Genomic DNA, 23,830 nt, shown 5'->3' with positions numbered 1-23,830 from the left:
AGCTGCTACACACAGAATTTTACCATCACATTCACACAGTAAAGAACCAAATTACTCATGATCTTCTGTATTATCACAAAATGCATATTTTGAGTCCATGGATTCTCATTATTTAACAGTCTCTGAACTCACCGTACCACACAACAAAGACCTACTAAAACTGCAACATGCTTAAACAGATATACCCACAAAGAAAACAGGTTAATGAGGAAAGCATCTTGCAGACTTCAGTAAGTTTACTGGGACCTATGCGTTATCAGTTAATTCTCTCTCAGCTTGTTGAAGTTCAAACTGTTCCGCCTGTCAAACTGTCTGTAATGATCTAATGATATCTTGTAGAGATTTATTTGTCCTGCTCTGCTCGCCTTAAAAAGAACGATAATTGCGACAAAGTATTAGACGTCAAGGTTCTATCCTCCGGTCACTTTTCCCATTCATCTAACTTACACAGCAGCCACCATTGACCATAATATTTCACAAGATCTTCCTTCCTCATATTTCCAAGTGCTTTCCTGTGTATTAAAACACCTCCCAATACTGATTACTTAGGAACACGACTGAAAACAGTAATTTCCGACCCCATCTCGTAAGTAAAAACCATGAGAAGAGGGAGGGAGGCGGGGAAGCACAGGGCTGCTTGCAGCACGAGTGGAAAAAGTGGGGAGTAGGTTTTATGGCACACTTGTACCACAAAGAAACAATTCTGACAACAACCAGTAAAACAATTAACTCACCTTCCTGACAAGCTGCTTGATTTTCAGAGACGCAATACACAGAAGCACATCATACGTACTGTAAAACTCGCAACTAACAGATTGACAGCAAACATTAGCATTCTCTACTGCTAATTTCAACACTAGCACTTCCTTAGCTTCTAAGTTTTCAACCTGCTTATTGATGGCCTCTTGAAGGTGGTCAATGAATTGAGTGTAATTCTCATTGGGACCCTGATTAATATCTGTAAATTATTTGGCTGCTTTGTCAGTTTCAGGCACCTTTATCACAGCTTGATATGCAAGGCCTGTTGACTGCCTCAGGATTTCAGAAACTAATCTTGCCTGTAATTGTGGTGTGCCAATTAGTGTCTCTTCCAAGAGCTGGGGGATACCTGTCCCTTTCAACGAATCCCCATTGTTCTGTCCTAAATGATCAAGAGCTGTTACATTGCATAGGTCTAATTTTGCTTTGAGTCTTTCATGGTTTTTATCCGATCTCGGGGCAACACGTACACATACTCGTTTTCCTTTTAACTTTTCAAGAAAGCGCTGCAGATCCTCATCTGAGTCATCAGATAACACGGACTTCAACGCTGCTGGAGAATCATTAGTAACAGGGGGGTTCGAACAGTGCACTCTCTTTTTTCCCAAGTCTAGCCCAGGAAAGCCACCCCCCTCCGCTGTCTCTGCCTGTTCCCATTGCTCTTTTAATCCTCTCAAAGTCTTTGGATCTTTGGGTAGTGCTTTGCCCCATAGTAATGAAATAAATAACTTACACTTTTCCTGTGGATAAACAATGTTTAATCCAATTCCTTAACTGTATTCTTTAAACATGTGTTCATTAGAGCATAAGTAGAACAGCGCTGGGTGCGTGGGGGATTCACTCCACCCAACACGCACACTTTCAACAATAAGAAGTGTGCTTAAATACAGTATGGTATTACATATTCATAATGACCCCAGAAACGCTTATACATATTCATGACCTTTCCCGCTTTTTATTAAAATAAGTCTCAGATAACCATTTACACATTCCCCTCCTTGACCCTCCCCTGTTGCGCCTGCACAATGTCACTTGGTGAATTTGAGGAAGGGTCTTTAGGGGTCGTTGGATGAAGGCTCCTTCAGCTTCGTCACAGTGGACTTTTTAACTTTGGCTCATTAGGAGGAACCGGCTGGAACCCAAGCTACCAAACCAACTGAAACCAGACTGGCACCCCCCTTTTTGCTGTAAATCTTGGCTATCTTGTCTCCTCAAGGTTGCAGCTGGTGCTGTAAAACTTCTTATCTCGGCATTTAATGAAGTCCTGCTTTTTTTAACTGTCGAGGGTTTAGATCGCAGGGTGACAATAAAACCCTGGCAGATGTATTGTTAACCTCCTTCTCCCCCCCACTTCCCCCTTTTTGCCCCTCCCTTTCCCCCCTTCCCACTCAGGACAGGTGATCAGGAGGGAAAGAAGGACAGAGAGAAGAGAGTTGGAAAAATTAACAATGTTTTACTAATGCTACTAACAAGACTAGAGAAAATAATACAAAATACACAAAACCAATCTTGAAAGTCTCAGCAACTGCAGAGCCGGCACCCAAAGTCCTGGATTGGACTCTGCAGCCAACCGGAGCTGGATTCAGTCTGTCACTAGGCCTCAGTTCGCAGGGACGACTAGCAAGGTCCTCTCCTAATGTCGGCCATAAGCAGAAGGGAAAAAACAAAGGCAAAAGGGACGAGATCCTCATGATCTCCCACTTTTATATGAAGTATTCACGTGAATGGAATGTTATACGCAGTTGGTCAGTTTCTTGGTCACTTGTTTCTCGTTGCCTCTCTCGCGAGATGTCCATCCGTGCTTATCAATAAGTTTGCATTCCCTTGCTAGGTTTACCAAAACATGTGTCTGGTTCTCCAGGAAAATGCAGCTAATATGAAGGCTTTAGCTGACAGGCAAAATTCACTGAAAGAGAAACTTGTTTTTAACAAAACCAGGACATTAGCACAATTAGTTACATACAGCTCTAAACTAGATATTAACTATGTGGTTTAAAATGTTAGCTTCCTAGTAGGCCCTTATTATATAGTTGCTTAACCCTTAAAATGTTAGTTCCCTCTATCAATCTAACTTCCTAACTTTCATAACTTTTTACATAACTTTTTCATAACTTTTTACATAGAACTTAACCACCTTTCCCTTTTCCAAGTTCAGAGTCCGTGCCTCATTTGGTTATACCTGTAAACATTAAACATCTTAGCATGAATAACAACTGCATTTTTCACAGTAACATAGTCCTTTGTAAAGTCAGTTCCAGAAGGCTAATACCCCACTTCTTCAGAAGCAATTTCCATGTAGATAATATTAGTACCCTCCTCTTTAGATAAGTTCCACCCCCGCCATTTTCTGGTAGCTCACCAACTCTTGGCGTGGTGTCTTTTCAAGGATCCGGATCTTCGGCAGCTCCCCCCTGCTGCTCTGTCACCTGTACCGGGCTCCATCTCCACAGCTCGTCTTCGGCTGTCACAGCTTCACCGCTGTCTCTTCTTCATGCGAGATCCTTCTTCATACAGGATCACATCAGGGTCACCATATGTCGTGGTAGAGATGCCATTTATCGCCACAAGTGCATTTTTTATACAGTTTTACCAATTCATGTGTCTCTTCACTACTGGTTACAAGTTACAGCAGTAACACCTCATTGGCTAATTTTGCTATCATCAATGTTACTCTTCTACTCCCTTCTCTCTCATGGATACACCTTAATATCTCCGGATACTCCTTTACTCCCATCTTCCTCATGGGTAAACCTTAATATGCCCAAGGCTGATCTCTGTTCCCATACCCTCCGTCAGGGAATCCATGGACCCACTGTAGTTTCCCACATCCCACAGAAAGGAACAGGGGAACAGCAAGAAACAAGGCTCTCGGCCCTTCAAAGGGATCCTGCAAGAGTAAGCAATGACACCGTCAGTACCCTTGGGGAAGCAGGTGCCTATGTGCAGCCCCTCAGCACAGAGCCATGTGTGCCGCCAGGCTGGATGTGGCCCACTCCTCTCCCGGCTAGGGCAGGAGTTGGTGTGTGAGGCCAAGCTCCCAAGCTCCCCCCAAGAGGATCCCCCATTTGCTGCCAGGGACCCACAGGGAGAGACACCACAGGGATTAACAGCCTGCCCCAGGACCCCTGGGAAAGGGCAGGGGCATGGCCAGTACCCTTCTCCCCATAAGCACCTGGAGGGGACAAGGGCTGCCTGCAAGGGACAGTCCCTGTAGCCATGTCCCACCAGGCACCTGCCACCGGATGGTCTCCCCGTGACCCTGGATCACAACGGGACTCACGTGTGGTTGAAGCTGCTGCCGTCCACCCACTCCGGGCGCCCATCCTGTCTGCGCAGCCCAACCCAGTAGTCAATGTTGCCCCTGAGCCGTGATAGAAACTCCTGGAGAGGAAAGAGAGAAGCCAACAGTCAGGAGCTGCTGCTCACCCAGAGTCCCTGTCCCAGCCCCACGTGAGGCCGCAGACAGCAGCACCTCCCACCCAACAGCTGCTCCACCAAGCTCCACAGCTTCTGCAAGAGCTCCCCAGCCTGGCCAGACACGCTGGTCCTGCTCTGCTGGAGCTCTGCTGTGCTTGCGGTCCCGCGGAGCTCCATGGGAGAGGACACACACCCTGGGCTCCACACTGTACCCTGTGCCTCCCTCCCTCTGAGGCCACAGGCCAGAACTGCATCTCTGTCCCTAGAAGCACCTCCAGCCTCCCAGCACCAACCCTGAGGTCTGCACCCAACCCAGACCCCCCACATTGCCACAGTAGCCCCTCACTCACCATTTCCCACTCCCTCTTGATCACAGCCAGTGAAGCCTACCCTGTCCCTGCTCTGCCTGTGACACTGCAGACAGTTCCCAACACCTGGAGATACAAACAGACAGTCAGTGATCTGAGGGACCAGCCCTTGGCCCCCAGCACCCTCCCCACCACCCTGCACACACCCTGCCCAGACCGGGCACAAGGCACTCGCTGGCCGGGAGCATCCCCCTTCCCACCGCTCACCCTCCCTGTACCACCCCCGGCAGCAGTGCCCCCGCATGGGAAAGCGGGCTCCAGGGCTGAGCCCTCTTCTGTAATGGTTCACAACACCGACTGGCTCCTCACAGCTCCCTCCCTGGCACAGCTGGGAGGACAGCGGCAACGGGGGGGGGGGCCAGAAACATCCGCTCCTCCATCGGCAGCAGGGGGAAGAAAACGCCATCCCCCGCGGAGGAAAGGGAACAGAAGAGCGAGCTCGCCAAGGTCCCTTCCCCCCACCGGCCACCAATACGCCAGGCAGCGCACCGCCCGAACCGCATCACGGAGTAAAGATAGGAAAGCACGGAGGAGAAGGAGCGCAAGTACTCCCGACCCGCCCGCTCGTCGTCGTCGTCGTCTTCCCGACCTGCCCGCTCGTCGTCGTCGTCGTCTTCCCGACCTGCCCGCTCGTCGTCGCCGTCGTCCTGTTAGCAATCAGGACACATAACCACGGGCCGTAGTTATATGCGGTGCTTTATTTAAGCGCTGGGAAACCAGGGGTTCGCACCCAAAGCTGGCTTCGCTGGTCAGTTTAAGTTACACAGTATTTATGCAGTCCATTCACATATATATTCATGTATTCATTAAGATATGTAACGATTACTCAACATTGATTGCAACATCGATTGCAACATCTTGGAACTAGTTTGATCATGTGCAGTGTCCTCTGGTGGTCTTTCAGGGGGTCTTCAGGATGAAGTAAGTAGTCTTCATCACTTCTGTCCCTTTCACCTTTGGGTACTGCACAGGCGTACTACTTCTATAGCTAGATAACTGCTGACTTGCTCAACCTCCGGAGATACTGCATGTACTTCTCCTCACTCTATGCGTATTTAGGCTAAGATAAAAGCTAGGTTGTTAAGATAAGAGTATACTCGAACACGATATGCTTGAACATCCTTTCAGGGACAGTTTACAAAAATGATTCATCCTTTCAGGAACATTTTGTAAAACTGGTTCTGTTACTGACAGTCCCGACCCGTCCGCCCGCTCGTCGTCCCGACCCGCCCGCTCGTCGTCGTTGTCGTCGTCCCCACCCGCCCGCTCGTCGCCCCGACCCGCCCGCTCGTCGTCGTCGTCGCCCCGACCCGTCCGCTCGTCGTCCCGAGCCTCCCGCTCGTCGTTGTCGTCGTCGCCCCGACCTGCCCGTCCGCTCCTCGTCGTCGTCGTCGCCTCGACCCGCCCGCTCATCGTCGTCGTCGTCCCCACCCGCCCGCTCGTCGCCCCGACCCGCCCGCTTGTCGTCGTCGTCGTCGCCCCGACCCGTCCGGTCGTCGTCCCGACCCGCCCGCCCGCTCGTCGTCCCGAGCCTCCCGGTCGTCGTTGTCGTCGTCGTCCCGACCCGCCCGCTCGTCGTCGTCGTCGTCGCCCCGACCCGTCCGCTCGTCGTCCCGACCCGCCCGCTCGTCGTCCCGACCCGCCCGCTCGTCGTCGCCCCGACTCGCACGCTCGTCGTCGTCGTCGTCACCCCGACCCATCCGCTCGTCGTCCCGAGCCTCCCGCTCGTCGTTGTCGTTGTCGCCCCGACCTGCCCTTCCGCTCCTCGTCGTCGTCGTCGCCCCGACCCGCTCGCTCGTCGTCGTCGTCGCCCCGACCCACCCGCTCGTCGTTGTCGTCCCGGTCTGGCCTCTCCCTGTCCCTCTCCTTGTCCCTCTCCCTCTCCCCCTCCTCTCCCCACCACCCTGCACACACCCTGCCCACACCGGCCACAAGGCACTCGCTGGCTGGGAGCATCCCCCTTCCCACTGCTCACCCTCCCTGTACCACGACTGGGAGGACAGGGGCAACGCGGGGGGGGTGGGGGTCGGCACAAGTTTTCAAGTTTTAGATCCTTCTGCATGACAAGAGGGAGACAGAAGACTAAGTGATACATTGTTTAGGAGCACAGTGGTTAGCTTATATTTGACTCGCGAGTAATAGATGTATTGTAAATAAGATACCAATCAATTGTAACTAACTTGAGACTAACTTCATGATTATGCAATTATTTCCTAGTATAGATGTATTGTATGTTAAGAATTTCCAAAAATTGTAATGAATATGTAACAGTTGTGTGAATATAAGCAAGGCAAGAACATCCAGTCCCTGGAGAACTTATGGAGGATGATCCCCAGTGTTTCCCAGCACTGATAAAATGAAGAATGCCTGCTTAACATTATAATTGACTTTGCTGTTTATTTGTTTCAATACAGTAGTATAAATTATGATACAAGTAATTAAGTATGAATACTTGTATTATTAATACAACCACATGATCGTGATGGTTGTGTGGTTCAGCCAGCAACAGAAATGTGAACTGGGGTACACGGGGAGAGAAGTGGGTGCTGCTGAGGTCGCACCTCAAATCCTGTGTTCAGTTTTGGGCCCTTCACTCCAAGAAAGGCATTGAGGTGCTGGAGTGAGTTCAGAGAAGGGCAACAAAGCTGGTGAGGGATCTGGAGCACAAGTCTGATGAGGAGCAGCTGAGGGAACTGGGGCTGTTTAGCCTGGAGAAAAGGAGGATGAGGGGGGTGTCATCATTTATTGCAGGGCAACATCTGCAGAGTGTGGCAGATGCTCTCTATTAACTCCCATCCTCCCCACTAAGAAAAGGAAGAACAGGGGCAGAGAATTACAAGTTGGAAAGTTAAAAATAAAAAAAACAAACCAAAACACAAAAAAGCCCCTGAAAAAGTGGTTTTACTAATAATAAGAGAATATAATGCAAAATATACAAAGCCTACATCCTGACACCAGCAGCTGCAGGACCAACTCCTGGGCTGGACTCCCCAGTAAAGAGGGACTGGATTCAGGGATGCACAGACCAACAGCAGGATCAGGATTGCAAGCAGGAGTGCAGACAGGGTCTTCTTCAGATGCCGGCCATGGACAAAGAGAGCAAGACCCTCGTGATCTCCCAGTTTCATGCTTCGTATGCCATGGATAGCATGGAATACCTCAGTGGGAAATTTTGGGTCACCTCCTTTGGGTCACCCTCCATCAGGGAATCCATGGACCCACTGTAGTTATCCACACCTCCATGTCACAGAAGAATCGGGAAGGCACAGGGCTGGGGCCATGGAAGGAGGAAACAGGAAACCAAATGACTGATGACCACACAGGGCTTTTGCTGTCAAGGTACGACCTGTCAGCAGGGCCAGAGCTTCCTGGCACTATTGCAGCTAAACAGCCCCAAAATTGCCATGGAGAGCAGCCCCAACACCTGATCAAGGCCACAGGGGTGCTTTTCCTCTAGAGAAAGGAAAATCAGGGTACAGGGATGTTGCCTGCAGGGAAAACGAGACTCCACTTGCCTTGCCGCCACATGTGTGAGTAAAATTAACCCTCGCAGGATTGCGAGTCTATCTACTTTCCATACACATTTGCATGTGTATTGATACTTTCCGCGCACATTTGCGCGCGTAATTTCCGTGCTCAATACGAGCACGTGTACGAATTATTTCCTCGCACAATTGCGAGTGTATTTTCCTCCCGTGCTTCCACATAAGCACGTGTAAGATTCCGTGCAGGATTGTGAGTGTCTTATCAATTTACCCTCACAGGATTGCTTTCTATACTGAATGGAAGTATGTGTATCCCTTTAAAATAATCCCACACCATGTCCAGGCAAGTGTGTACTCTTCCCGGACTCAGGAATGGCTCCAGTATTGTTTTGGGTGAAGCCACGTGCATGAACACTGGGGACCTCCTGTTGCTGCCCATTAATAATTTTCCTCAACTGATATCCAAACCTGTATTCAAGTCACTTTTGGAGTGCTAAAACCCTGTTTCTCACTGGTTTAATAAAAGCTGGTTTGGACCCTGTTGTCCCTTAAACAAACTTCAGGGTGCCTCTGTGAAACCATGTTTTAAGAAAAATATAGTAGAAAAATAGCAACAAGGTCTGCCCTGGTCATGTGTGCCACACAGAGCCCACTTCACACTCTGGCAAAGGGCCAGGGACCTCAGCCAGGCTCTCCGTACCCATCTCATCCGGCAGCAGCACCTTCAGCTCCATCACCATGGCGCAAAAGCAGATAGAGAAGAATTGTTAGAAAAGCAAGATGAGCACTGGGGTGTTCCCAGGACAAAGAAACCAGTTCTGTGCTTGAGGTCTCAGTTCACACAGTCACAGTGTCCCTGATGCCTTCCACACCTGCAGGTTCCTCAGAGAACTGGCAGCGAGAGGTTGCTGAGACAAGCAGCACCACAGACCTGCAGCTGAGAAGGCGATTCCCAAACCTTTCTGTGCTACGAGAAATGGCAAAGTTGTGGGGTTCCCAGCACGAAGAAGGTCCTTTCTCCCCACATTGCCACAGGAGCCCCCCACTCACCATTTCCCACTCCCTCTTGATCATCATGGTCTCCCGGCATCAGCAGCTCAGCCCCCCGTTTCACACAGTCCTCCTGGCTCTCGCTCCAAGAGCTGGTCTCATCAGCAGCCCAGTAGCACTTGGTTCCATGCAGCGTCCAGCCAGAGGGGCAGATCTTGCACCCCTCACCCTCTGCTGATGGACATACAGACACTGCCACACTAAGGCACCCAGGGTGGGGATAATGCCAGAGGGTTTCTCTGCCAGGGCTTATTTGTAGGAGTGGGGGCCAGTCCCAATGAGGGGACACCATAGGGGGTGTGTCATCTTGTAGGGGACACAGGCTCTTCCTCAGCTCCAGGCAGACACCATCCAAATCAGCACAACTGTGTCCCAGCGACGTAGTCACAGACCCCCCTGGTCCTCTCAGGTTGCCCTTCTCTGCCACCAGCCAAGACACTGGGACAGATAGATCCTCAGCCTGGTTTTAGGGGTACCCTGTGTGTGTCCTCCTGCACCTCCTCAACTCACCATAGCCAATGACGGCCCTGAGGAGGCAGTGGGGATGTCAGGTGGCTGATGCGGGGACAGGTACCCACTGTGGGGCAAAACTCTCCTGGGGCTCTGGCAGGCCACATCCCACAGAAAGGAACAGGGGTTCCCAAAAGAGAAGGGGAGCTCATAAGCATCTGTCAACCCCCCTCCATCCCCAGAGAGCCCTAAGCAGTGTGGACAGGGGGGGTGACCCCTCCAAATGCCTGCAGCCCCCCCTGCACAAGGGCATGACCCCAGGAATGGACCAGCAGCAGGAGGAGCTGAGTGTCCCCCAAAAATCCCTCTGCTCCCACTTTTGGGGTCACACACCTGGAGAAAAGCCCCACCAGACCCTCCTCCCACACCCCAGGCTTCAGTTTCCCTGCCCTGAGCAGCCCTCAGAGAAATGATGAGTGGCATCACCCTGCTTCTCTCATCACACCTATTATCACCCCGCGCCCCCATACTTTCTGACACCAGTTTAGCGGGGGGAAACCAACAGATACAACCCGCCATTACCTGCATCCTGGAGGGAACCCGAACTCCCTGTGACTTCCCCCTTCCCAAGACCATGTAACCATCCTCATCCTCCGTGTCACGGAAGAACCAGGAAGGCACAGGGCTGGGACATGGAGGGGGAACAGGAAACCAAACCACTGATGACCACTGTCAAGGTACGACCTGCCAGCAGGGCCAGAGCTTCCTGCCACTATTGCAGCTAAACAGCCCCAAAGTTGCCAGGGAGAGCAGCCCCAGCACCTGGTCGAGGCCACAGGGCTGCTTTTCCTCTGGAGAAAGGAAAAGCAGGGTACAGGCACGCTGCTTGCAGGGAAAAGGAGAAGTTAGGAAAAAACACTTCTTTCCCCCATCGTGGTTTAACCCGAACTGGCAATAAAACCTTGACAGACACTCTCTCTCCCACCCCTCCAACAGGGGAGGGAATCAAAAGCAACAGGAGAAACTTGGATTGAGATAAAAACAGTTTAAATAAGTAAAAATACTAATACACCACTAGTAAATATAAATATAAAACTAGAAGTGGAAAAGTTGTGGAGTTCCCAGCACGAAGAAGGTCCTTTCTCCCCATCAACTATTTGACATCACAGCTTGGGCCTTGCTGCAGAGATAATGGTGGGTCCGCAAACAGTTTGAACTCAAGAGATGAGGGTAATTCAGCAAGAAACAAGGCTCTCGGCCCTTCAAAGGGATCCTGCAAGAGTAAGCAATGACACCGTCAGTACCCTTGGGGAAGCAGCTCTCCCCATAAGCACCTGGAGGGGACAAGGGCTGCCTGCAAGGGACAGTCCCTGTAGCCATGTCCCACCAGGCCCCTGCCACCGGATGGTCTCCCCGTGACCCTGGATCACAACGGGACTCACGTGTGGTTGAAGCTGCTGCCGTCCACCCACTCCGGGCGCCCATCCTGTCTGCGCAGCCCAACCCAGTAATCAATGTTGCCCCTGAGCCGTGATAGAAACTCCTGGAGAGGAAAGAGAGAAGCCAACAGTCAGGAGCTGCTGCTCACCCAGAGTCCCTGTCCCAGCCCCACGTGAGGCCGCAGACAGCAGCACCTCCCACCCAACAGCTGCTCCACCAAGCTCCACAGCTTCTGCAAGAGCTCCCCAGCCTGGCCAGACACGCTGGTCCTGCTCTGCTGGAGCTCTGCGGTGCCTGCGGTCCCGCGGAGCTCCATGGGAGAGGACACGCCCCCTGGGCTCCACACTGTACCCTGTGCCTCCCTCCCTCTGAGGCCACAGGCCAGAACTGCATCTCTGTCCCTAGAAGCACCGCCAGCCTCCCAGCACCAACCCTGAGGTCTGCACCCAACCCAGACCCCCCACATAGCCACAGTAGCCCCTCACTCACCATTTCCCACTCCCTCTTGATCACAGCCAGTGAAGCCCCCAGCGAGGAGCACCGCTCCCGGCTCCACTCCCAGCTCCCCTCCTCTCTCGAGAGGTAGTAGCAGACATTGCGGTACCCAACCCAGTCATCAGGACAGCCCAGCACCGCAGCTGCACTCGCTCCATCTCTTCCTGCTGGAGAAGGAAGGGGAGAAGGTCGGAGGACTCTGCTCCACAGGGACCAGGGAACACAGCTCCATGGGGCAGGGAAGGGGGCAGTCCCAAGCTCCCCCCACGGGGAACCCCCATTTGCTGCCAGGGACCCACAGGGAGAGACACCCCAGGGGTTTACAGCCTGCCCCAGGGCACAGCTGGGGGTGTCCCTGCCCCTCCCCAGCACCTCTGGGACAGGGCAGGGACACAGCCAGCCTGAGGGTCTGACCCCACCAGCCTTGGCCTCACACACCAACACCTGCCCCAGCCCGGAGAGGAAGGGGCCACATCCAGCCTGGCGGCACACACGGCTCTGTGCTGAGGGGCCGCACAGAGGCACCTGCTGCTCCCTTACCTGACAGCACAGCAACAGCCACTGCCAAAGCCAGGACCAAAGCCACAAGCGCAGCCAGCACCACGACATACACTGGAGGGTGTCTGCACCACTTACCTGGAGGAGGAAAAAGGCACCAGCAGTGAGCAACTGTGCGGTCCCAGATCCACCACCCCCAACCACCCTACACACCTGCTGCCTCGGGAGGCAGAACGGACCCCCGCCAGGGGACAGTCCGCCACAGGAGAGCTGCCAGAGGCATAGATATGTGGTGAGGGCTGCTACAGGTTACTTGATAAGGACCTGTACTCACCCATAGCCCTGCACGCCCTTCTGCCTGCATTCCCTGGCATCTCTTGGTGAATGGACGCTCCTTCGCCCTGGGGACCCAAGGCCTGCTTCACTTCTTCCTGGGAGGAAACATGGTCTTGTGTCCAAGGCATCATAAGTGATGGCAAAACCTGTTTCCAGTCAAGCTTGGACATAGTTCTATGACCACAACCGTTATCCTTGTCTTGGCAGATTGCAGAGAACACAAGGAAGACGCAGCAGATCCAGATGTCTAACTCTGCATATCCAGCAGGGCCACCCTAGGGCCTCAAATATCAGCCACAGCCAGTCCTGGATGACTCACAGGCTCAGGAAGGTGTTGCCTGCACAAGCCTACCCTGTCCCTGCTCTGCCTGTGACACTGCAGACAGTTCCAAACACCTGGAGATACAAACAGACAGTCAGTGATCCGAGGGAGCAGCCCTTGGCCCCCAGCACCCTCCTCACCACCCTGCACACACCCTGCCCAGACCGGCCACAAGGCACTCGCTGGCTGGGAGCATCCCCCTTCCCACCGCTCACCCTCCCTGTACCACCACTGGAGGAACAAGGGCAACACGGGGGAGCACAAACATCCGCTCCTCCATCGGCACCAGGGGGAAGAAAACACCATTCCCCAGGGAGGAAAGGCAGCGCCAAGAGGAGAGCGAGCCCGCCAGGGTCCCTTCCCCGCAGCGCCCATCACAGCGCTGGGCAGCGCACCGCCCGACTGGCAGCACGGAGGAGAAGGAGCGCCAAGCACCGCGCCCGACCCGCCCCGACACCACCGGCCTTCCGCCGCAATGAGCGACCAAACCCGAGTAGCACCTACCGGAGATGCGCACCCGCGTTCCGCTTCTGCAGGTACCAGCGCGCACCACAGCGCCACGCAACTCAGCGGATTATATTCTGTTCCCGCCCTTATATAGACTCGCACAGCCCGCCCAGCGCTCCGGCCAATCAGCGTAAACCAGCACGATACTTAAAGTTTTTTGCCTCAGATTTGTGCAGGTTCTGCTTGAGCTGGCGGAGCAGCCCATGGAAGTTCCAACCCCCTCAGGTCTTTTTCCCCGTTTTTGAGGAGCAATGGGGAAAAGGGGGAGTCGTTATGGAAATCCCCTTTCCTCACCAGTATATTAGTCGGCCTTTAGAGTTCCAAACCGTATTAGCTTTGTCAATACATATTATTTCACGTTTTATGCTGCGATGCAATGAGGTAGCAGATTTGTCCTGGAGATTCTGGTATTTATTAAAGAAAGTTGAAGAGTGGCCCAGCCCTGGAAATAAGGGCTGTGCTCTCAGGAGTTCGGAGCTGCACCTGGATTATAAAGGATCCAGCTGTGCAGCTACGTGTCCCCACCTGCTGGGCAGCAGGTGAGTTCAGAGGGAACTCAGAGGAGTTGGGTTCCCACTGTGCACACTGAAGTGTGCATGTCCACTCGGTCTCCATGTAAAGAGGAGGTTTTTTTGCGCTATGGTGGTGAGTTCTTGCTGATTGCATCATGCAATAGGATTAATAGGATTGTATCATGCAAGTAGGTTGTACCTACTCGCTAAAAATCTCCCCGGACGAATAAATTCAGTGAATTCAGACTGGGGTGGAGGGGAGGGGTGTGTATCCATCAGGTCTTCTGATATGCCTTTGAAATGCTGCTGGCCTTGTTGAGAATTAATTGCAGCAAGTTTGAGGCCAGGCACATTGGGGTCAACAGACAAGCTGTGAGAATATACATAAATAGGCTGACTTTGCCAGGTAATTCTTTGTGTGGGTGTTATTCGTAAGTAAGGCTGTTGTGGTAGCTAAATCCTTACAGGGTGCCAAAAAAATGCTGTAAAAACCAATTTGAGTGTGCCAGCTTGCCTGCCAGAAACTCACACAGAGGAAAAACTTTCTTTTCCAACCTCTCTCCTTGGCACGGCTCCAATGTGCATTGTGTTGAGAGGGCTGGACAGTTTCCACACTGGATCTAGAAATGTGGACAATCTCAGCAACATCCCCCAGTCTCTGCCTGTACTGAGAGCAGGATTTTACTGATCCACCCACTTTCTGGCTGGATGGCTGGAGGTTGGTCCCTGGTGAGAGTTAAACTCGGCTTTGCCAGGCAGTCCTCAGGGAGGACGGGCAGCCGAGGTGAAGCAGCAATGGGTGTCTCGGGGCAGGGGGTACAGCATGGCACACCGTGCCTGCTCTGGATCACCAAACAGGGCTGCGTCCCCTCCACCCTGCCCAGGCACCACAGTCCATCACGAAGGGGTTTGAGAGTGCGAGTGTGGAGCAGGCACCGATTTTCTGTCCTGAGTGCCAAACTGGGAGGGAACTGGGGCAATCTGGGGGGTGACAAAGTCCCTTTGTCACCAGCAATAGCTCATCCTTGTCCCGGTGGTGGCTCTGCCCCTCCCTGAGCAGTGCCAAGAGGGATTTTACCTCTCTGCTTCATTTAGATGTGCCTCTTGTTAGGTCATCAGGCCGCAAGTTTGGGTGAAGAGAATTCATTAATAATATCAGCATCCTTGGCTGCTGTGTGCTGTAGTGGTGCTTGGTGGTGAGCAGTCGTGTACCCTTTCTCACAGGGAATGTTTCTAGCTTTCCTTTGGTAGCCCTCATTATGGTATTATTGATGCAGCATTACTGATACTGAAGAGAAGCTGCTAAATTAATGCATACTGTCATTAAGTTACAAAAGGCATACTCATCATTAACCCATTGACATGATAGATGCTTTGTGACCACCTGCAAAATGAGGGGATACTTTTCAAGTTTTAGATCCTTCTCCATGACAAGAGGGAGACAGAAGGCTAAGTGATACATTGTTTAGGAGCAGAGTGTTCAGCTTATATTTGACTTGCGATTAATCAATGTACTGTAAGTAAGATACAAAACAATTGTAACTAACTTGAGACTAACTTCCTGATTATGCAATTATTTCCTGGTGTAGATGTATTGTATGTTAAGAATTTCCAAAAATTGTAATGAATATGTAACAGTTGTGTGAATATAAGCAAGGCAAGAACATCCAGTCCCTGGAGAACTTATGGAGGATGATCCCCAGTTTTTCCCAGCACTGATAAAATGAAGAATGCCTGCCTAACGTTATAATTGACTTTGCTGTTTATTCGTTTCAATACAGTAGTATAAATTATGATACATGTAATTAAGTATGAATACTTGTATTATTAATACAACCACATGATCGTGATGGTTGTGTGGTTCAGCCAGCAACAGAAATGTGAACTGGGGTACACGGGGAGAAAAGTGGGTGCTGCTGAGGTCGCACCTCAAATCCTGTGTTCAGTTTTGGGCCCTTCACTCCAAGATAGACATTGAGGTGCTGGAGTGAGTTCAGAGAAGGGCAACAAAGCTGGTGAGGGATCTGGAGCACAAGTCTGATGAGGAGCAGCTGAGGGAACTGGGGCTGTTTAGCCTGGAGAAAAGGACCCCTGTTCCCCTGCCCTGTCCCAGGGGTCCTGGGGAGGGGCAGGGACACCCCCAGTTGTGCCCTGGGGCAGGCTGTTAACCCCTGGGGTGTCTCTCCCTGTGGGTCCCTGGCAGCAAATGGGGGGATCCCCGTGGGGCAGCTTGGGACTGCCCCCTTCCCTGCCCCATGGAGCTGTGTCTGAAGGACCAGTATGGGTCGATCAGTGGCCCCTTGCTCAGGCAAAACTTGCAGCCCTGCAATCTCTTGTGATGGAACGGTTAGCTGTGGAACGCATAGAGGTTTCACATAGCCCTTGGAATACTCCTGTGTTTGTTATAAGAAAGAAATATGGAAAATGGAGATTATTACATGACTTATGAAAAATTAATGATGTTATGGCAACTATGGGAGCTTTGCAACCAGGGTTACCTTCTCTGACAATGATTCCAATGCAGTGGGAAACTGTTGTAATAGATTTGAAAGATTGTCTCTTTACTTTTCCTTTAGGAGAACAAGACATGGAAAAGTTTGCCTTTACTGCTCAATCTGTAAATAATGGAGAGCCAGCAAAAAGGTAGCACTGGAAAGTGCTGCCACAAGGGATGAAATATTCACCTACCGTATGTCAGCGGTATGTGGCAAAAGCTCTGAGGCCGGTACGTGCTTTGTTTCCATCGGGATATTGCTATCATTACATGGATGACATCTTGTTGGTTGCAGCAACACCACAAGAATTAGGTGAAATGGAAAACAAGGCACATGAGTCATTAAATCAGTATGGGCTGGTTGTTGCACCTCAGGAGGTGCAACAGCAACACCCATGGCTTTATTTGGGCATGAAGATTTTGGATCAAACGAGGACATCACAACCTACAAAGCTGCAAGTAAAAATAAAAACTCTGAATGATGTGCAAAACCTGGCAGGAGTGATAAATTGGGTGAGGCCGTATGTAGGAATCCCCTCTTCTCAATTGCAGCCACTGTTTGACCTATGGCGAGGAGTCACTACTATTTCTGCCCCATGAACTTTGACAACAGAAGCACAGAAGGTAATTGCGGAAATTGAACAAGCAACCAATAGTAAACATGTACGGAGAACTGATTTGACGGTGCCTGTACAAGCAATTGTTTTGATTAATCAATGCATTTCTTTTGCCATGATCACACAATGGCAGGAGAAAGGGGGAAGATCCGTTACAGATTTCAGAGTGGGTCTTTTTGCCAGCCAAGTCAAAAAAGACAGCCCTAGGCCTTTTTGAACTGGTGGCTCAGATGATTCTTAAAATCAGATCACGTTGCATGGAACTAATGTCAAGAGACTGGGAAATGATTGTGCTTCCCGTGCAAAGTCATGATGCCTTCAGAGTGCGTCATGCAACAGGTACGCTATAGAAAGAACAAGGATTCCTTACTTCAGGGAAGAAAACATATTTCTAATGAGACTGAAAACCGAATGTTGTTTGAAGCTATTCAGCCTTCAAGGGAAATTGCTGTAGTACACTGTCCAGCTCATACCAAAGGATCCAGCAAAACTGAAAGGAGTAATCAGCAGATAGAGCTGCAGAAGCTGCCACATGCCAGAGTATATACAAGTGTATTCTAGACATGAAGAATAAATTTTTTACAGTGAGGGTGGTAAAATACTGGCCCAGGTTGCCCAGAAGAGTCGTAGATGCCCCATCCCTGGAAACATTCCAAGCCAGGCTGGATGGGGCTCTGAGCAACCTGGTGTAGTTGGAGCTGTCCCTGCTCATTGCAGGGGGGTTGGACTAGATGTGCCTGGACCAAAAGGTGTGTGTGGACAGCACATGAATGGTGTGTGAAGAGTGGGTGCACAGCAGAGACTGTGAGGGCTGAAAAGCCCAGGCCACTTTTGTCTTGGGGTCCCTCTGCCTGAGAGGCACAGAGTCTGGACTGTTTCTTTGCTTAATTTTTTTATATTGTTTGAATAAATTACTTTTTTTATAGCACAGACATTTGAGAGTGTGCTACAGAAACCTAGGGTCAAAAGCATTTCTTTAATGTCCTCTCATCCTATCTCTTGTTAGCTGGAAGACAAGACTGATGCCCACCTCACTACAACTGCTGTTGTAGGAGTTGGAAAGAGCGATAAGGTCTCCCTGTCCTGGTTTTGGTCAAAACAAGACCAATCCTCTTTTAGTGATTTTTCTTTTTAATTAGGTTCTTCTAAGTAACTGCATTTTTCTGAAGTCGGCTGCAAGTTTTTCAGACTGTTCACTCCAGAGGGGATAATGGCTGATATTTACAGTTTTACTGAGTTAATTGTAGGAATGGTATGCAGAAAAGGCACAGGTTTATCTTCTATTGCGATAGCATTCGAAGTTGCTGATTGGAATGAAATGGGCAAAGAAAAAAGCAAAATACCCCTGGCCTGTGTTGTACAGTTTGAATATACATTTCAGGCCTGTGTGAAGCTGCAAGATAAACTCAGCTCATTGTAACCGAGGAGCTTGCCAGAGCCTCCCACCTCATACCAGCGATTACACCACCTGCGTGGCCTTGGCTACATCTGAACTGCAGCAAGAAGAGAAAGAAGAAGAGAAAAAAGGAAAAACCTGGTTGCCCGCTGCTAAGTGGAGAAACGGGGGCTTTATTCCCCCCGCTCTGTCTTTTTTTTTCATCAAGTGTTGTCATCCATCCTTGTTGTGGCACTGCGTGGCTTCTCGGCTTTGAATCAGGGGTTGTTGGTGTTTCTTTTTGCTTCAGTCTTGTTTCTTAGGTTCCGGCACATGTGGGGAGAGAGCTCATCGTTTTACCTCCTTGCTGCAGTCGGTCTTTTCACAGCGGTCTGAGTGCTCAGTGCTTCTCCGGGTCAGACTGGTACTAATGTGGGTGTGGAGTGGAGCCAGGTTGGTTTGATGTGGAGTTCAAACTGATTTGTTTTCATGAGGGGCTGGAGATCTTGCCATCTCAGATGGGGGCCAGAGGGAAGTTTAATTCCCCCCTGCCTCCCCCCTCCTCCCAGCAATGTTACTGCTAGAGAACTGTAACACTGCATGAAGGAGTCTGAGGGTGAAATTTAAAGGCATTGCCAGTGGATCCATAGTTCTAACGAAGCTGGGAAATTACACACAAAAAAAGATTCTTTTTAATAGACTTATTGTGTGGTAACTGGTTGTAAGAGACTTCTTAGTAAATTCACCGTGCTAGTTTTTGAGGTCATGGGAGAGAATGAAAGAAAGGCCATTTTTTGAGACCAATGGAATGCCAAATTGGGAACAAAGTTTTACCATATGAATTCTTGTATTTGCCAGAAAGCCCTATACCTCTCTTGGGTCAAGATTTGTTAAGTAAATTGTAAGCTCAAATTACGTTTTCTGAGAATTCTGTTTAGTTGCATGTGCTACAAGAAGCTGCTGGGGTGGTGCAGATCTGCTTGTGCAAGTGAGGAATCACCAAGGAAATTCTGAATGCTGTATTTCCACTAGTATTAACAGCCAATGTTTCTGGTGGCTCAGATGATTCTTAAAATCAGATCAGGTTGCATGGAATTAATGTCAAGACACTGGGAAATGATTGTGCTTCCTGTGCAGAGTCATGATGCCTTCAGAGTGTGTCATGCAACAGGTACGCTATAGAAAGAAGGGCTGAAAAGCCCAAGCCACTTTTGTCTTGGGGTCCCTTTGCCTGAGAGGCACAGAGTCTGGACAATTTCTCTGCTGTACTTTTCCATTTAATTTTTTTTTTTATATTGTTTGAATAAATTACTTTTTTAAAGCACAGACATTTGAGAGTGTGCTACAGGAAACCTAGGGTCAAAAGCAATGGCTAATATTTATGGTTTTACTGAGCTAATTGTAGGAATGTTATGCAGAAAAGGCACAGGTTTATCTTTTATTGCTATAGCAGCCAAGACTGCTGATAGATTTTGTACATCTGATAAGTGGGAGGGTTGTAATTGCAGGGAGGGGTAGACAGAACAGGTGACCCAAAATTGCCCAATGAGGTATTCCATGCCATCCATGTCATACGAAGCATGAAACTGGGAGATCACGAGGGTCTTGCTCTCTTTGTCCATGGCCGGGATATGAAGAAGACCCTGTCTGTTGTCCTGCTTGCTGTCACATATCCACCACCCCACACACCTGCTGCCTAGGGAGGCAGAAGGGACCCCCGCCAGGGGACAGTCAGCCACAGGAGAGCTGCCAGAGGCATAGATATGTGGTGAGGGCTGCTACAGGCTACTTGATAAGGACCTGTACTCACCCAGAGCCCTGCACGCCCTTCTGCCTGCATTCCCTGGCATCTCTTGGTGAATGGACGCCCCTTCGCCCTGGGGACCCAAGGCCTGCTTCACTTCTTCCTGGGAGGAAACATGGTCTTGTGTCCAAGGCATCATAAGTGATGGCAAAACCTGTTTCCAGTCAAGCTTGGACATAGTTCTATGACCACAACCGTTATCCTTGTCTTGGCAGATTGCAGAGAACACAAGGAAGACGCAGCAGATCCAGATGTCTAACTCTGCATATCCAGCAGGGCCACCCTAGGGCCTCAAATATCAGCCACAGCCAGTCCTGGATGACTCACAGGCTCAGGAAGGTGTTGCCTGCACAAGCCTACCCTGTCCCTGCTCTGCCTGTGACACTGCAGACAGTTCCCAACACCTGGAGATACAAACAGACAGTCAGTGATCTGAGTGACCAGCTCTTGGCCCCCAGCACCCTCCTCACCACCCTGCCCAGACTGGTCACAAGGCACTCGCTGGCCGGGAGCACCCCCCTTCCCACCGCTCACCCCCCGGTACCACCCCCGGTACCACCCCCCGGTACCACCCCCGGCAGCAGTGCCCCCGCTGGGAAAGCGGGCTCCAGGGCTGAGCCCTCTTCTGTAATGGTTCACAACACCGACGGGCTCCTCACAGCTCCCTCCCTGGCACAGCTGGAATAACAGCGGCAACGGGGGGGCCACAAACATCCGCTCCTCCATCGGCACCGGGGGAATAAAACGCCATCCCCAACGGAGGAAAGGGAGCGCCAAGAGGAGAGCGAGCCCGCCAGGGTCCCTTTCCCGCACCGGCCACCACTGCGCCGGGCAGCGCAGCGCCTGACCGGCGGCACGGAGCAGCGCGGCACGGAGCAGCGCGGCACGGAGCAGCGCGGCACGGAGCAGCGCGGCACGGAGCAGCGCGGCACGGAGCAGCGCGGCACGGAGCAGCGCGGCACGGAGCAGCGCGGCACGGAGCAGCGCGGCACGGAGCAGCGCGGCACGGAGCAGCGCGGCACGGAGCAGCGCGGCACGGAGCAGCGCGGCACGGAGCAGCGCGGCACGGAGCAGCGCGGCACGGAGCAGCGCGGCACGGAGCAGCGCGGCACGGAGCAGCGCGGCACGGAGCAGCGCGGCACGGAGCAGCGCGGCACGGAGCAGCGCGGCACGGAGCAGCGCGGCACGGAGCAGCGCGGCACGGAGCAGCGCGGCACGGAGCAGCGCGGCACGGAGCAGCGCGGCACGGAGCAGCGCGGCACGGAGCAGCGCGGCACGGAGCAGCGCGGCACGGAGCAGCGCGGCACGGAGCAGCGCGGCACGGAGCAGCGCGGCACGGAGCAGCGCGGCACGGAGCAGCGCGGCACGGAGCAGCGCGGCACGGAGCAGCGCGGCACGGAGCAGCGCGGCACGGAGCAGCGCGGCACGGAGCAGCGCGGCACGGAGCAGCGCGGCACGGAGCAGCGCGGCACGGAGCAGCGCGGCACGGAGCAGCGCGGCACGGAGCAGCGCGGCACGGAGCAGCGCGGCACGGAGCAGCGCGGCACGGAGCAGCGCGGCACGGAGCAGCGCGGCACGGAGCAGCGCGGCACGGAGCAGCGCGGCACGGAGCAGCGCGGCACGGAGCAGCGCGGCACGGAGCAGCGCGGCACGGAGCAGCGCGGCACGGAGCAGCGCGGCACGGAGCAGCGCGGCACGGAGCAGCGCGGCACGGAGCAGCGCGGCACGGAGCAGCGCGGCACGGAGCAGCGCGGCACGGAGCAGCGCGGCACGGAGCAGCGCGGCACGGAGCAGCGCGGCACGGAGCAGCGCGGCACGGAGCAGCGCGGCACGGAGCAGCGCGGCACGGAGCAGCGCGGCACGGAGCAGCGCGGCACGGAGCAGCGCGGCACGGAGCAGCGCGGCACGGAGCAGCGCGGCACGGAGCAGCGCGGCACGGAGCAGCGCGGCACGGAGCAGCGCGGCACGGAGCAGCGCGGCACGGAGCAGCGCGGCACGGAGCAGCGCGGCACGGAGCAGCGCGGCACGGAGCAGCGCGGCACGGAGCAGCGCGGCACGGAGCAGCGCGGCACGGAGCAGCGCGGCACGGAGCAGCGCGGCACGGAGCAGCGCGGCACGGAGCAGCGCGGCACGGAGCAGCGCGGCACGGAGCAGCGCGGCACGGAGCGCCAAGAGGAGAGCGAGGCCGCCAGAGTCCCTTCCCCGCACCCTCCGGGCAGCGCACCGCCGGGTATTAAGTGATACATTGTTTAGGAGCAGAGTGTTAAGTTTATATTTGAATAGCAATTAATAGAGGTATTGTGAGTAAGAAACTAAGCAATTATAACTAACTTGATACTATCTTTATGATTATGCAATTATTTCCTAGTATAGATGTCCTGTATGTTATGAATTTCTAAAAACTGTAAAGAATATGTAATTGTTGTGTGAATATAAGCAACGCAAGAGCATCCAGTTGTTGAAGAACGATCCCTAGTGTTCCACAGTGCTGATAAAATAAACAACGCCTCCTTAGCAGTATAATTGACTTTGGTGTTTATATATTTCCTCTCACACTCCAGGCACCAGTTTCCCTGCCTTGAGCAGCTCTCGGAGAAACAATGAATTGCATCACCCTGCTTCTCCCGTGACACCTAGTTACCACACAACCCCCCTACTTCCTCTGTCCTAAACCGCGCAGCCGCCAGGCAGCACCAGCGGGAGGAAACCGCCATCGCTCACGGAGGAAAGAGAGGGTTAAGAGAAGAGAGAGTCCGCCAAGGTCCCATCCCCGCACCGCCGCGCCGGGCAGCGCACCGCCCGACCGGCAACACGGAGAAAAGGGAGAAAAGCACCATGCCCGACCCGCCCCGGCCTCTCGTCGCCGCTCTCCACCACCCTGCACGCACCCTGCCCAGACCGGTCACAAGGCACTCGCTGGCCGGGAGCATCCCCCTTCCCACCGCTCACCCTCCCCGTACCACCCCCTGCAGCAGTGCCCCCGCATGGGAAAACGGGCGCCAGGGCTGAGCCCTCTTCTGAAATGATTCACAACACCGACTGGCTCATGACAACCCCCTTCTTGGCACAGCTGGGATAACAGCGGCAACGGGGCGGCAGGGGCACAAACATCCGCTCCTCCATCGGCACCGAGGAAGAAAACACCATTCCCCAGGGAGAAAAGACAGCGCTAAGAGGAGAGCGAGCCCGCCACGGTCCCTTCCCCGCAGCGCCCATCACAGCGCTGGGCAGCGCACCGCCCGACCGGCAGCACGGAGGAGAAGGAGCGCCAAGCACCGCGCCCGACCCGCCCCGGCCTCTCCTCGCCCCGACACCACCGGCCTCCCGCCGCAATGAGCTACCAAACCGGAGTAGCACCTACCGGAGGTGCGCACCCGCGTTCCGCTTCCGCAGGTACCAGCGCGCACCACAGCGCCACGCAACTCAGCGGATTTTACTCCGTTCCCGCCCTTATATAGACTCGCACAGCCCGCCCAGCGCTCTGGCCAATCAGCGTAAACCAGCACGATACTTAAAGTTTTTTGCCTCAGATTTTTCCAGGTTCTGCTTGAGCTGGCGAGGGAAAGGGGAAGTCGTTATGGAAATCCCCTTTCCTCACCAGTATATCAGTCGGCCTTTAGAGTTCCAAACCGTATTAGCTTTGTCAGTACATATTATTTCACGTTTTGTGCTGCGATGCAATGGGGTAGCAGATTTGTCCTGGAGATTCTGGTATTTATTAAAGAAAGTTGAAGAGTGGCCCAGCCCTGGAAATAAGGGCTGTGCTCTCAGGAGTTCGGAGCTGCACCTGGATTATAAAGGATCCAGCTGTGCAGCTACGTGTCCCCACCTGCTGGGCAGCAGGTGAGTTCAGAGGGAACTCAGAGGAGTTGGGTTCCCACTGTGCACACTGAAGTGTGCA

The 23,830-nt window shown here is 52.8% G+C and overlaps 1 protein-coding gene across 11 annotated transcripts; it reads right to left on the bottom strand.

The window, feature by feature from the left end:
- Positions 1-1,494: 1,494 nt before the first annotated feature.
- LOC135576167 (C-type lectin domain family 2 member B-like) lies at positions 1,495-23,411 on the bottom strand. 11 transcript variants are annotated; one of them, XM_065039891.1, is made up of 9 exons: positions 23,291-23,411; positions 19,936-20,333; positions 13,125-18,786; positions 12,297-12,694; positions 12,005-12,100; positions 11,459-11,631; positions 4,040-4,140; positions 3,119-3,646; positions 1,495-2,665 (listed from the first exon to the last, which is right to left on the bottom strand). In XM_065039891.1, exons 4-8 carry the CDS (start codon positions 12,466-12,468, stop codon positions 3,499-3,501), a joined length of 690 nt encoding a protein of 229 aa, XP_064895963.1. In that variant the 5' UTR covers positions 12,469-12,694; positions 13,125-18,786; positions 19,936-20,333; positions 23,291-23,411; the 3' UTR covers positions 1,495-2,665; positions 3,119-3,498. The 11 variants fall into 11 exon arrangements, with proteins under 11 accessions (XP_064895963.1, XP_064896015.1, XP_064896021.1 ...); XM_065039943.1 differs by having other exon boundaries at positions 3,119-3,263; XM_065039949.1 differs by having other exon boundaries at positions 3,119-3,260.
- Between the last annotated feature and the right edge of the window lie 419 nt (positions 23,412-23,830).

The sequence above is a fragment of the Columba livia genome, chromosome 1 (genome assembly GCF_036013475.1).
Source record: "Columba livia isolate bColLiv1 breed racing homer chromosome 1, bColLiv1.pat.W.v2, whole genome shotgun sequence".
NCBI lineage: Eukaryota > Metazoa > Chordata > Aves > Columbiformes > Columbidae > Columba > Columba livia.
The sequence above is the reverse complement of the archived record's forward strand: the minus strand, read 5'-3'. Positions and strand labels throughout refer to the sequence as shown.

What these genes read in the sequence shown, in the direction of transcription:
- LOC135576167 (XM_065039891.1), bottom strand. Translation starts at nt 12,468, where the DNA reads ATGTCCAAGCTTGACTGGAAACAGGTTTTGCCATCACTTATGATGCCT. An exon ending in AAGGGCGTGCAGGGCTATGG is followed by an intron (nt 12,101 to 12,296) that starts GTGAGTACAGGT and finishes TTCCTCCTCCAG; the next exon opens with GTAAGTGGTGCAGACACCCT. An exon ending in GGCTGTTGCTGTGCTGTCAG is followed by an intron (nt 11,632 to 12,004) that starts GTAAGGGAGCAG and finishes TTCCTTCTCCAG; the next exon opens with CAGGAAGAGATGGAGCGAGT.